The sequence below is a fragment of the Vidua macroura genome, chromosome 3 (genome assembly GCF_024509145.1).
Source record: "Vidua macroura isolate BioBank_ID:100142 chromosome 3, ASM2450914v1, whole genome shotgun sequence".
Taxonomy (NCBI): domain Eukaryota; kingdom Metazoa; phylum Chordata; class Aves; order Passeriformes; family Viduidae; genus Vidua; species Vidua macroura.
In genome coordinates this window covers 24592728-24607807 of record NC_071573.1, presented here as the reverse complement: position 1 = coordinate 24607807, position 15080 = coordinate 24592728, and the positions used below count along the sequence as shown (strand labels likewise).

General features: G+C 36.6%; 1 protein-coding gene across 5 annotated transcripts in view; it reads right to left on the bottom strand.

The window, feature by feature from the left end:
- USH2A (usherin) overlaps positions 1-15080 on the bottom strand; it is a 374152-nt gene that overhangs the window by 332006 nt on the left and 27066 nt on the right. For all 5 annotated transcript variants that reach the window (XM_053974132.1, XM_053974137.1, XM_053974131.1 and 2 more), the window contains exons 4-8: positions 9479-9614; positions 8254-8317; positions 5764-6058; positions 4329-4513; positions 1029-1250 (exon numbers count right to left, since the gene is read on the bottom strand). In XM_053974132.1, coding sequence (XP_053830107.1) covers positions 1029-1250; positions 4329-4513; positions 5764-6058; positions 8254-8317; positions 9479-9614 — 902 coding nt within the window. The remainder of the gene's footprint in view (positions 1-1028; positions 1251-4328; positions 4514-5763; positions 6059-8253; positions 8318-9478; positions 9615-15080) is intronic.

Sequence of the window (15080 nt, the reverse complement as noted above, 5' to 3'; positions counted from 1 at the left end):
ATGAAAACTGTATTTCAGTATGTAACCTTAATATGTAAAATTTGATTAAATAAATTACAATTATTCATCAATATTAAAATTTGCAGTGTGGCTCTATTTTTTCAAGAAATCTTTACCACATCAGGAATAATTTTGAATTTTAACCCATTTTATCTCCAGTAAAATTTCCATTTCTTACTAAAATAAAATCTGTATAGAGTCTTAATTAATAGTCAATAACCATACCACTCTACCTGAAAGGCTGCTCTTCTGGAGGCATGACACAGCTTTGCAAAGTACAGCTGAAATTATTTTACTCTTACATCATCACCAAGGTAAAGCTGTTTTAGTAAATGCATTATCATAATACCTCTAAATCAATAATCAAAAAGATTAAAAAGACAGAAATTTTTAAAAGTAAATGTGACTTCTATAAGGGTGCTTTCTCTCAAAATGAGAACTACCAAAATAATTTCAGGAACAATAATACTTACAAATCTTCACCATATGCTTCTTGGAAACTATTTCATTGCCAAATTTGCATATTATTTCCGGGGCATAATTAGTCCCTTCACAAGACAGCATACTTATCATATACAATAAAGTTGTCAGTCAGAGATAATACAACAGTTTCACTGGCAGCTACCCAATTTTGAAAGGAAAACTCCAACTAAAGCAACAAATGAGCTCTGCATTGACTGTTAAAATTGCCATGTCTGTGAATCTATAGCTTGGAAGAGTTACTGAAATAAAGCACAAGCTATTGTTTCAGTCATAAGTTTAGAGGCATTGGTAATTCCAAGGAAAGGACTGCTTTTGTCAGATTTGTGTAATAATTACTTGTAAAATAAAATGTGAGCAAACAGTTTTACAAAACAGTACACCAATCATTTCTAAGTTGATACACTGCTTCAGATCAAATTCCTTTCTTGATCATACATCTAAAAGCAAACCATGTTGATCAAATTTTAGGCAGGTCCTTATATGCCGTGCAGAGCTGTTACAGTCAGAGACAGTGCTGGATGTGGGAAGAGTCACATAACACTTACCTTCCACTAATTGTAACTTCATTAACTCCATAGTACCTATGCCTAAAATTTACCCAAGGTTCATTAGTGTGATACTGGCCACGGAGATGAATCCTCACTTGTGTAGCTTTTACAAATTCTTGAAGAGATGGAGTATTATAAAAATCATTGTAACCAGGTCGGTGATTTGGTTCCGGGGTAAGAACACTGAAAGTTAGATTACCACGAGAATATGGTGTAAAGCTGTTTAAATAGAGAGGAAAACAAATTAAACTCAAAATATTACATATTTTACAGATTCTAGCCCCTAATATACTGTTTCTCAGAGAGGGTCTCAGCTGTAAATCTGTAAATAACGGTTTCATGCTTTCTGGGTAAAAATTCTTATGTCAGTGGATTCCCAGTCACCAGAATTCAAGATGGGGGAAAGAAATGTCCTCTATATGTCTGTTTTGTTCTAAACTATCATGCTCTTCTCCAGACCCAAAGTTTCCAATTAAATGTAAAGTCTTTACCTGGCAACTTCAAAATATGAGTAAAGGTGACTGATACAGTGTCACCTGCACACGTTTTCAAGAAGCTTAACACACTCTCCTTGAGAAACATGAGCTAGGCTTGAACCACATAAGGAAATCATTCAGATGACTAACACAATAATTAATAGGCTTACATTGTTAGTAATGTACCTGCTAAACACATAAAAAAACATACAGAAACAATTGTTATATTTTGAATTCCAGAGTCACGGGACCATATGACCTACTCATCTGAGTGAGCAGAGTTAGAAACACATGTTATCTTCCAGCAAGTGAAGTGCAAGATAATTCAAAGGAAAGCAGTAAGATTGAGAGTAAAACTGCATATTTAAGCCCAGGAAGGGGAAAGACAACAATCCTGAGAATTCAAGTAAAACTGAGTAAACAAGTAGATATAAACTGCACGTTTGCACAACTTGGTATGAATCATGTCATGTTGGTCTATGTACTAGGCAGAGTTTAGCCCCTGGAAGAGAAAAGAATGTCTGCTTATTTGCACACCTACATGGGATCATTAAAAATAGGTATCCCACATTATCACCTGGCACCTGACATGCAACACTCAAAAAATGTCACTTCAAAATATGTCAGTTTCTGAAAGATGAGATTTCTAGTTAGGCTAGGTTTGCTGAGTCAAGCTCTTCTGTCTTTGAATTTCCTGTGCTCCTAGTCCAGGTCAGCGCTTCACAAAAATTTCAGTGGAATATATCTGTTTCTCTGGGTGATTATGTCTTCTCTTTCCCTCTGCAGAAAACTAAATAAAGTGTATTTCTCCCATGGCGTATAGAACTGTAATGGAAATGTTTAGACAGGTACAAACAGCAGATAAACAACACCATGTTGGTATGGAAGCATCAGAAGGAACAGCAGAAAGGCTGTAAGGCTGATGGCAACTAGATAAGCAGGTCATCAAGATTTTGGGGCATCTACATGCAGTTTCTCAGGAAAACAAAGGCGATTCTAAAATAAGGGTCAGCCAATATTCAGACTAAGCAAAGATTCAAGCCTCTGATAGGGGGATAAAGGACAGTGAGCAACTCCTAACTTACATAGGTGGTACAGGATGGAGAAACAAAAACCCTTATAACTTTCATTTCCTAAAGGACACAAAAAAAGAGTCCATTCAGTACTAGCATGTGATCACTGAAACAAGAACCATCAAGTCATGGTAAAGATTTCAAAACCATGGTCATTTGTCTTCTATGTAAATCCAGGGAATCCTGGATAGGCCACTAGGACACAAGGACACCGGTGTCTAAATCCTGGAACGACAATCTAGACATGTCTTGGCAGGTACAAGTTTGTGAGTATGAGAGAAAGAGAGAGAAACAAGTTTTGTTTTACAATAAAATTCTCCAGGGAACTCTAACACTGCTGACATAAATTTGGAACTTTCTTTCAACAGTAACTCCCCTTTGAGTGCACAGAATATTCATCAATATGTGTCTTATCACTTAAAGCTTTCTGTACATCTGCTGTACCCAAAAATTATTCATTCATATCACTTCCTATCATCATTTACATTTTAATTGAAGGGGAGAAACTGTGCTGCTTAGAAAACATTTATGGAAACAGTCCATATTTAACTCCTCAGCTCTTTTTTAAAATTACACAAATAAATATTTTGGGGCTGAAAGTGGTATTGCGCCTCACTTGGGTTATTTAGCCAAATATATTTGTCTTACTTAAGATATTTCTCTTCTCCTCTACCCTCGGCTTTAAAGATCAGCAATAAAGCTCAGATTCCTTTGCAAAAGAGTGGTGTAACTCAAATGACCTTATGCTCCTCTCCTCAGAGTTCTGAACTCCTGGAGAACAGACAAAGATGCTGACACTTGAAAAGTCTTAGAAAGGTAGCAAAAGTGTGAAAAAAAAAAAAAGGCAAAATAACTACAGCACCTGGAAATGTATTTTCTCACTGATTTCTAGCCAAGTACTAAACAAGTCTAATACTGACTGGCATCTGAACTCAGGAAAGAGATAATGCAGTTGAATATATGTATAATACATATAATGTGGCAAAAGTTCAATTATATATATGTGTGTGTACATACATGCATGTATGTGTGTAATATAGTAACATACTAACTATTATATACATTATACAGTATATTTATGAAATGTATATTTTATATATTATATAGCTTTTAATTTTCACAAGTTAATTGACAGTAAAAGGGCTTGCAACATATTTCTAAATGGTAGTAATACTTCTTGCCCCTCTTCCCACAGTTTTATATCGCTTCTTGCTTAGAAAGATGAGAAAGCTTCAAGATATAAGAAATGAGTTGAAAATGATATGTGTTGCATAACACTAGCAGGGTTGAATGACTGGCTTTTGTACTTCAGTCTGGCCTCTTTCCTAGGCTTCTGAACAAGTTGCCCTCCCAGAGATCAGAAGGTAGACTTTCACATTCACTAGACAGTTTAGAACAATGTTCTATCAGTACCTTCCTCCACTATCCTCTCAGTGTTCTGCAATTCTGCTGACAATAGCCATCAAAACACTAACACGTAACATTTTGAAACTTTGCCTCAAAAATAACAGAGGAATCAACTGACTCACACTCATAAATTATTAAAATCTGATAAAAAATACAGAAGACTTTTTGGCAATTTTGAGTTGAAAGGTCATGTTTAGGATCTTTGATATATTCAACAGTCCATAACAAATGAGTGTACCAAATTAAAAGATTCTATCTCATTGGGACATAGCAATGAACTGTGACAGGGTGTTGTTACCTGTTCAAACCATCTGTATTATGCAGATAATACCCACTCATACCTATGCGTTTGGAGACAGTTGACAGAGTCTGGTTTTTCCAGGGATCCATTGTTCTCCATTTCAAAAATACTGCAATTTCTAGCAAAATATTGCCAGTCTTCCCATTCTAGATCATCTCTTTTTTTCCTTTCAATTTTTATTGCTTCAGGGTGTGGGCTAAAGAACTGCAGTATAATATAGAACACCTACAAGAAGATAACAAATTTATGAACTGATATTAATGGCTAAGTTGTAAAACAATGAGAACTTAAACCTTTTTTTTTTTTAATGTAACTATACAGTCTGCTTTACCACTCATAGACAGAAGCAGCCATAGTTCACCGCGCATATTCCCAACTAAAGCCAGAGAGAACCTTTTTTGTTGAACAAGCTCTTTGATTTCTCAGATAACTACTGAACTACTGCATCAGAACTTCACTTTTTCTCAAAGACTGTTTGAAAATGCACTGCAAAGTCAGGTCCATGATTTGTTACAGCCATGTTATTGCAGTAAAAATGAAAGTTGTAACTTTATGTTGCCAAACATTTGACAAGTTGTTTGTCTGATAGCAGGTAATTTTTTTTAATTATCCATATTTTTATTCAGAATATCATCCAATACCTGTATTGTTTCAAAGAACACTTCCCTCAGCATGCTGCTCAAGCAGAAGTGTGTGTATCAAATAAGCAAAAGTCAAGAATTTCACATTCATTTGAAATCACTTTTAACTAAACGACAAATGTTTACATATGCAGCCAAAGCCTGCCATCACATTCTTTCCCTACTCCCCATTAATTAAAAAAGAACAGGCCAGAAAGAATATACAGAAAATTGGTGAATTCCTTATTGTGAATGCAGCCCCACTTCTGATATGTCCCTCTTTCCAAGATATTCTGACATTCTTCAAGAGCCTAGTGGAGGATTAGGAGCAATATGGCCTCTTCAATAACTACACCTGCTTATCATTTTCTCCTTTCATATTCCTTTGGAGGCTAATCTATCACCTGCAGAACATCTACAAACAGAAACACCCTCTAATATGTCAATGTGCTTTTGCTACATTAAATTTCATTTGTCTGCAGTCAGTTTTTAAGGTACAAAACAAGCACCTTAAGTTTTAATAGAAATTAAAATAAAAGTTGAAATTTACAAAAGTGGGATTAAGAGACAACAATCAGTTTCTAAATATTGGTGCTTTCACACAGGCTATCTACTCTTGTACTCTAGATTACTGCTGGTTAAAACAGGCACATCAAAAGAGAATGCCAAGAACCATAATGCATTCTGTTGCCTTTTGCACTGTTATATGCCAATAAAGGAAACTTTCTTCCTGGTCCTCTAAGCATAACATTTTAAAGCATAAGGTTTGAATATCCTCAAAATTGCAATACAATATCTATAAAAATATTTTCTTAGCTTTGTTTTAATAAATGGCAAACGGCATCTTCCCATTACCTGATACTGTCCATTTTGTAAATCTATTGTGATTGAAACTCCATGATCCAGACCTGCAGTATTAGCAAACACAGATGAAATCCAGGTGGTCCCAATGTCATTATCATTGATATAGTGGAGAGGATGGGCTTCTGCATCCAGCCTCAGCACCCTGTCATTAGTGGTATCATCTGCACCATTAGGGATGCAGTATCTCTGTATCAAAGGGTGTACTCGGGGATGACTTCCAGGACAGCGGCACTCAGACTGGGTATGAAGATGAGGGAATTTTCCAGAGAATACTTCCAAAATGTCTCTGTGACAGCATAGAGAATAGCAATTACATACATGACAACAAGAACAAATGTCACATTGTGCATCTAGGCTCATAGATTAAACAAAATTCAGTTTAGATTATAGTAGAAGCCCTAAACTCCTGTTGCTCCACACATAGAAAGTTCTTCAGACACAGAGCACCAAGGGAAAAGAGTTCTTTGGTGAGATTCTAAAGCTAGATAGATGAATCCCATCATAGATGTGAGGAGTAAAACTCTTAATATTTTATTGCAGCAATAAAATCAGTAGTCTGGATCCTATTCTTGAACACACCACAGTGTCAATATGCTGCCTATAACCACAGTAAAGTTCAATGTTTGCACTCTAACCCTTCCAAAAGACCAGCTTGAACAAAATCATATTGTATCTTAGGAAATCTGGATAGAAATATTTTCACTTTTAACTAATTTTTATCAAGATGTCCACTTTTTAAACTGCAATCAACCTAGTCATGTCAAATAACTGAGAAAACTTCAGTCTCCTCTGACATCAGCAACTGCAATAAATACGAAGGTAGGTAGGCAGGCAAGCAAGCAGATATATGGATGACACGGACACTTGTTTATCTGCGCATCTCTGATATAAAGGAAGGATTTTGTGAGTCTAGAAGAGACTGAATTCATATCTTTAAACTTGTAACTTTTCCCATTTTCCTACTTTATCAGTAAGAAAATAATTTTGTGTGTTTATTAAGCAGATAAATACTTGCTAGCTGCCACTACAGCTTCCACAGAACCCAGAGTTAGAGGACTTTTTACATATCCATAGCCTAAATTAATTGGTATGCAGGCAAGACTTTCCTTCCCAGTTTATCCCAAAGAAACATTTTGGACCATGTTATTTGTGGATATAAAACCAAATCTAGAAAGACATCAGTAGGTCAATACAGTCTTTAAAATTAATAAACACCTTAATTTTCAATTGTTAAGCTTTATTCATTTCACTGACCTAAACTGTAGTTCAAACGATTTGACAAGCATTGCTCTGAGAAATACAACCAACGTGATTTTCATAAAACTTGGAATTCAGATTCACATTAATGATTCCAATTCACAGCAGCTCAGTTCATCATAATGTCCTGCAGACAGCTGAGCTCTGAGGAAACTGTTCTACATCTTATTGAAAGAATATCATTAAGTAGCCTGAAGGTCTGCAGTCCTGAGTGTCATTGTGTGCAGCCTCCCCAGAAGCACCACACAGACAAATAGGACCTGACTACTTCTGGCCAGCCTGAAACGACTGGATTAATCCAGCATGAGCTGGATAACAAAGGTAACATCTCTTTGTAATGTGCTAGGAAGGGAGGCTGGAGGGCAACCAAAATTGCAGTGGCAACAGTAATTTGGCCTCAGGAACACAGAAAGTCAAAGCAATTGCCCAGGGATCTGTGGGCTGAGGTGGATACATCATTGGTGGCTTATGGTGACAACCTCATCTGGAGAGCAAGGGACAGCGGCACCTCAGGGCAGGGGTGTGTGCATGGGGCGGGGGAGCACCAAGAATACCCAACATGGATACCATGGGGAAGTGAAACCAGAGGAAGGCAACAGCTAAGCACGGGGAGCCAATCCTCCAGCCACAAAGCCAGCATGCCAATCATTTGGAATGTCTGTCCTCCTCATCAGACTGGGATCTGAGTGGTCCAGTTTTGACCCTGTAGCTCCCTTCCTTGCCCTACAGTTTACACAGAGCTTGGAGGAAGCTTAGCAAGTCTTATCCAACAGGACTAAGCTTATCAGCACACACTATTATGACAGAATTATGATGACTAGGTAACACCTAGACGGTTTATAAGCATTGAAATCTAGCAACTGGATCTACTCTCTGCAGAATACATACTAAGTCGGGTTGCAGCAAGGACAATAACAAGGAGAGCACATATTTATTACAGTGTTTTGTTTCACTACATATATATTACATACACCACTACATCCATCAAGCCTATTTAAGCAACAGTTCAAATGCAAAATACATTAAGTTGTTGAATTTATTTCAACTCAAGATTTCTTAGATTAAAGGTAATCTTTGAAATGAGGCTCAGGGAACTACATCGTCACAAGCAATTATCTAAAGGAAACATCTGAAAAGCACTACACTTTGGGAAATAAGCATATTGTTATCTATACTTCCTTCTCACCACACTCTTATTTTGCTACAAAAATAAAAGTTCTTTACCTGTTTGTAAGTGCCACTGAGTAAAATCGAAAATCTTGCATTCTTCCAACAAATTGCTCTAAACCTAAGGAAATATACTATAAATAATCTATTGAGCAGAAGGCAGCTTTGCACTGCATGAGAGCACCTTTAATTCAGCACTCAGAAATCTCTCTTGCACAATTACCCCTCCTGAATGAAACCATCTTGGACCTGGACAAAACTATAGAGGGCAGGGATTTAATTTTTTTGATAAAAAAGAATGATTTATAATAACTTTATAAGAACATTTTGTACCTATCTCTTTTCTGATTAGAGAGGTGGCACAGGCATCGGCTCATTAGACAGAAGTAATGAGCCAGTCCATGTGCCACCTCTAATTAGAGAAGAGATACAGTAGATACAACTGTACCTATCAATTTATACAATAAAGATAAAAGGCATTTTAAAATATTCCTTTCTTTTACATGATTATTAGCTATCCAGCATTCAGAATCAAAACCACAACAAAATACATTTCCAAATACAAGCTTTAAGAAATGCGGCACAGAATACTTTCTTGCCCAAAGCCACAATAAAACTGTTCATGTGACATATATTTAGAAGTTAACTTCAAATTGTGCATGTTCCTGAAGAGCAATAGTCAGTGTTCTTATATCTGCAGAGCTAAGAATCAGTGAAAAGCAACAAAACATCCCCCACTGTTCTTCAATAATCATGTCATGATATAGTACATATAAAACTCTAGATGCAGATGAAGAGTAAAACTCTCAGGCATTACTAGAGGCTGGAAGATTCTCATTCTGCCATGGTTTACATGAGTATTGATAGAAATGAAGAACACAGACAGCCAGAAACCTTTGGCTCTGTTCCTGACTCTGCAGAGAGAGGAGTACAGTCTAGCGGCCATACATAATTCCATTCTGAAACAGTTCCCAATATTTACTCAGAAAAAATACAGGCAGAAATTAGTGGAATAAGTCACTTTACATACATATTTTAGATAATTCAGGAAAACCTACCTATATGCAGGAATACATAGATTTTTGGTAGATGATCAAAATGTATTCTATCTTCCAGCCAATCTTTTGAGAAAGCTAATTGAACAACAGGAATTTTCTTCTGCAGTAAGGTATTACTTCTCAACATATAGATAACTTAAAATGACTCACACACTCCTTTCAACCACATCATGCATATTTTATTTTGACTATTCCAGTGCATTCCACTAAAGTACAAGATTTACCTGTGAAACTTTGTCCAATTTGCAGAGTACCACCAGCATCAGTATCTGCAACTGTTCCCATAAGAGTCCTTGAATCAAAAGCTGTGTTATCATCTTCCCAACCATTCAAGAAGAAACTAATTCGGGTGTGATGCACCTATAGAATCAATGTAAAGGGGCAAACACAAGCTTTATCATGCAATCACTTTGATTTCTCTACATTTTTTTGTCTATCACTGATTAACTGGTAACATTACCTCAGTCTATTTGTTGTATGTCTTTATTTTTGGTGCCTACTGAAAGGAGTTACCTCTTTTTCATTAACAGATCACCACTCAGATACAGAAAGTATAAAATTTCTAGAGGGGTTAAATCAAAGAAGAAACTACAGCACAGAGATCTGGTGGAGATGGAGGGGAAGAGAGGAAAAGAAGGGTACGTGTGTTTCACAAGGTACAAGGCTGGTTACAGCTCCATCACCACTTCGGGCCATGGGCACATGTTACAGCTGTCACAGCTCTTCTCATACATCACTTCAAACAGGCCTCAAGGGGCTGCACACCATGCTCAGGATAATCAAACACAGGCCTCCAACAGCCCCCAAAACGCCTCCCTAACCCAAGCATGCTTCTTCTACAAGGGCTGAAGGGAACGGTATAGAATTGCCTATATCTGCTTTACACCCACTGGGTAATTCCCTTTCATCCAGGGAACCCTTGGCTAGGAATATGCACTCAGCCAGTACCCCAGGGTACTGTTTTCTGCAAGTGCTCCCTTTCCTGCCAATTCATTTTAAATCTGAGCTAACGTTCATAGAAATACTTTACGGCATTCTCCCAGCTCCACAAAGTCACAAGATGCTGAGCTTTTACAAAGTTGGGTTGTTTTTTTTTTTGCATTAGAAATGCTTAGATTTACGTGACCCAAAATTAGGAAAAATTTAACAATATGGAAGTGTCTTTCAGCCTTACATTATATGAAATTCAATACCCTCATTTAAAAAAATCCAGGTCCACACAAAATGAAAACCAGAAGTATAGTCATGTTCCCATTAATGAAGTTAATTATAGAAACCAAGTTGGACTTACAAAAAATTTTTATTTCAGAAAGTTTATTTGCAAAAAAAAAAAAAAAAATTAAATTACTTGGGTTTCAGCAATGCTTAGCTTGCATAAAGCTATTTTCATATAAGAATTTGGTAGTTTTAAAATTTTAAAACACCATTTTGCTGCTGCCAATTTACAGAGCATTATTTTAATTTTGCAGGTCTGGATGCCTGGTAAATCATGTCTATCAAGACAAATAAAACTAGAGTGCTTTAGTCCATTTTGACAGTCACACCAATCAGAAGAAAATAAACCTGAAATTATTGCTTCCATAAGAACAATAGCTATGTGAGGACATAGAAGGTTCACAAGCCAGAATAATTTGTTGCAAGAAAAGGAAAGACAGAACTTATTTACCAGTTAACAAAATACCAGCTTGAAAACCACAATATAAGCACACACAATACTACTCTGACAATAAAATCTTACAAATTTCAGACCAAGATAAATGGACACAATTATCTATAAATCTGAGCTCAGATGATCAGCATCAGTGCCTTGGGCAACATGAGCCTATCAGCATTTTAAGAAAGAAAACATGAAATAAGATGGAGGAGTTTGTTTGACCTTTTTTTTTTGGCTTCACACAAGACTGTACAAATGAATTCTTCCTCAAACTGTACTTTCAAACACACACATGTATGCTGAGTTTTATTGCCATTTCCAGATTCAGTCAATATTTCCCAAATATAGACAGGAATATTTATTGCCCTTCCACTGATGGAAATTTGAAGGCTATTATCATAATTACGAAGCCTTGAGATTTGTTCAAAAAGTTATTGCATATGAGTTTCACGGCTCAAAATACATCTCTCCATTTTAAATTATCTTTTGTGTTGACACATCAATGACCTAAATACAACAATTTCTTTATTTAATTTTAATATAAAGCCCTCTAAACATCTGATGCCCTATTTGCAAGAGCCTAAGTATACGTATATATTGTGGTTCCACTGCATTTTTTTCTGCATCACATTTTTTACAGCCTGTTACTGTCATTTGGTGTTTGACTGTTATCATCATAAAAGATACAGGCTTTTCTACTTTGTTATTTGTAGCATTATCTCATGTTTTACAACATCTTTGCACAACATGCCTGCACATGAAATATAACTAGTGAAAAGTTCTCAGTGGTATTAATGCATAAAAAAGAATGTGGTTCCATCTCTACTGTCTTTACCCAGCCAAAAGCTGATGAACAGCCAATTTTCCTTTATCACATTAGCACAGCCATGAGGGAAACACATTTGTTCTAGTCAGCTACACTAAAGATACTATTACCAATCTAACATATACATGTTTTATATCAGCAGTATTCTCAGAGTATGAGGGAGCCAACAATATATTAACACTAGCATGACAGTTTATTTAAGAAAAGAAAATTGTCTCTGTAGAGGGACAGAAGTTAGAAATGTATGGCTAAAGCTCAGTGTCACTGGTCTAATAAAGGTAATAATTCTTAAGCTTTCTTTATAGCAGGTAACACTCCTGTGGCAGCTCTGTCATATCATTCAAATAAAAATGTTGCCTTTTACAAGTTTAAGAGTACCTTTATTTTCAGTCAGATATGAAGCATGTTTCCGCTTTCCTGTTTCCACTGTAAAACATTTCTAAGGGGAATTCAGAAATGGGCACGCTCACCCCCATCAGCTTCTTGAAAACTTACTGTCTCAGGCACAGCTTTATAGGACCTAATGCCTCCCCCTGTGGCAAGCAGAGTGTTCACCTCCATGCACCCCATAGTAAAATCAGGGGGTCTATTCATGACTTAAGAGCATCAGAATTGGGCCCTAAGTGACCAGGTATTTTTACTTGTTGAAAATAGGTGACTAATGACAATTTTAAATCTCCCTCCCCCCTCCCCCACCACCAATCTCTTTGTATTAAATAGGATTTAGAATAGTTGGGTTTAATATAGCACATCCCCAAGGCAGCCCTAAGCACTTTACAATGCTGAATTGGATATCAGTAGTGCAGTGACTGTGTAAGGCAAAGGCAGCAGTCATTATGCATTTGGCAGTAGCTCAATGTAATGATCCCCCTGCTGGTTATTAAAGGGGGTATGAATATCTGACATGGGAGGAAAATGTAGGAGGGAAACCATGTGTGGTATAAAAAATCCCAGCGGCTCTCCACTGTGGGAGGAGAGGAGGTCTCAAAGTTTGGTGGCAGTTTAGACTGAGCTAAATAAGAAAAGGCTGGCACCAAATGGGCTGTTTGATGTAGTTATTTAAGATCTCCTGACCATTAGCATTAAATTCTTTACAATAGCATGGAACTAAAAGAACACTTCCCTCCTGACTAGGAAAACAGGATTATTCCCCAGATATCCTTATTAATAATGTTCAATAGAAATTTGCCCCAAGAGACTAACCAGAGATAGGTAGGAAAGGTTGGCTTTGTGGTTGTGTAGATCTCAGGACCAGAAGCCAGGGACATCAGTACTCTAGTCCCAAATCTGCAACCACCTCACGCTCCTGTGCTTCCCCATCTGTCAGAGCAAATCACCTCTCAAGGAAGTGGCAAAGATTAGTTACTAAAATCCATTTGCTCAGAAACTAAGTCAGCATCTACCAACACAGAACCTAATACCAACTCCAAGCAATGGAAAATCCATTTGATGGTGAACTGAGGTGGTGAAAGATACCAATACTCTTTGCTCTAATAGCACTCTTGGTATGACCTGGAAGAGTTTCAAAGATGAGAGGTACTGGGCCAAAGAGCTGAGAGGCAAATTCCTTCAGTGCATCCCAAATTAAGCTTACAGTTCTCCAGCACAAGCAAATTATGCATCAGTGACAGTAATAACAAATAAAAGCACTTCCTAGCAAGGAAAGCTTCCCCGCCCTATGGGTCACAGAATCACAAAATCACAGTGGGGTAAGGCTGGAAGGGACCACAGTGGATCATGTGGTCCAACCTCCCTGTTCAAGAAGGGTCATTCCAGAGAATGTGTGGCACAGGATTGTGCCCATGTAATTGTTAATAAAATGAGACAGGTACAGGAAATACATTACAACTTTATTTTCTTACCTAAAGATATGTGCTTTTCAGATTCTACCCATGAAAACACAGCAATGAAATTTAATGTGAATTATGCCACTCAGTTTGGATCAGGCAGAACTGTCATGCAAAGAAAAGCCGTATTTTCATGTATTAAGTACTAACAGAAATGCTAACTTCCACTACATTGCAGTAATCTGTGTGGCAAAACAGAAACATCACAACCAAATAATCCACTTCAGAGCAGTTGCACTGGCTAAGGGAATATGGCAAAAAACAGAAGTTCCTTGAATGAAGAATACCATGGGTTCTTTCTTTCTCTTTTTCTTTTTACTGATATTTATAAGTATAATGCAAATTGGTATACCAATGTATAAATAAAGAAATAATATAACAGTTACAAGAAAAGAGTAAAATAGGTATAGTAAAAATATGTAGTAGTACAATAAAAATTAGCAATATGCTTTTTTCAAAAAATCAGAAAAGCCTGATATTCTTCATTATCAACACAGAGGCAGAAGAGATTTTGATATCAAGTGAAAGACACGATTATATTGACTCCACTTTTTTGAACTACAATGACCCTTTCGAAGCCAAAGCCAGTTTGGGGTGTTCTGAGACCACAATCTAAAAAAATCTAACTCTAAAAAGTTTTGGCTGTCACATAATAACACTCACATTTATTACCTTGCAATGTACATGTGTCATATCTGGCCACCTTAAGCAACATGCGCTTTTTCTTCACATGCATTAATCATCCTGTCATCAAAATGTCCTCTTACATATATATAAAGGCAAATGAGACAATTTTAGTCTCTTCCATGTGGAATTGAATTGCACCGTTTCAACCAAAATAAATGAAGTTAACTGAACCTTTTTTCAGTGAACATTATTATCTTTTTGCATTAGTGAAATTTTTCCATTACAAGTCAATCCTAATATTAATACCAACCATATACCTGATGGAAAATGATTTCTAATAAATAAGATAGGAAGGAGAGGCAAAGAAAAGAACCCTCTATGTTCCATTAAAAAAATCCCTTAGAATCCCTAAATATATCACAGCAGAGCTAAAGATCACTAACCAGACATCAAAGCTTCATGGCACTAAATGACACACAACCAACAGAGGCAGTAGTCTCTTTCCCAAATATTTTAATTTGTAATTAATATATGCTTCAAAGACACCTGTTTTTCAGTTAGTACAATCTTATCGTTTATGTTATCTTTCCTATTCCAATATTTATTGGCATGGGAAAAATTTATTAAAATATTACAGATAAATTATAGGGAGTTATTTCAAGACAACATTAATCTCATCCACCGTTGAGTATACCTTCTTTTTACCCTTACTCATCACAGCTTCTAACAACCATAAAATACAGTTTAATCCTAACATTTCCTTTCATCATCTTTTGTTCTAATAACTAGATCACAGTGTCTGGCAAGACAGATTAATAGAACAGAAGGATTGCTTCCCAGTTTTGCAGGCCATAAATGAGGAGTTCCACAAC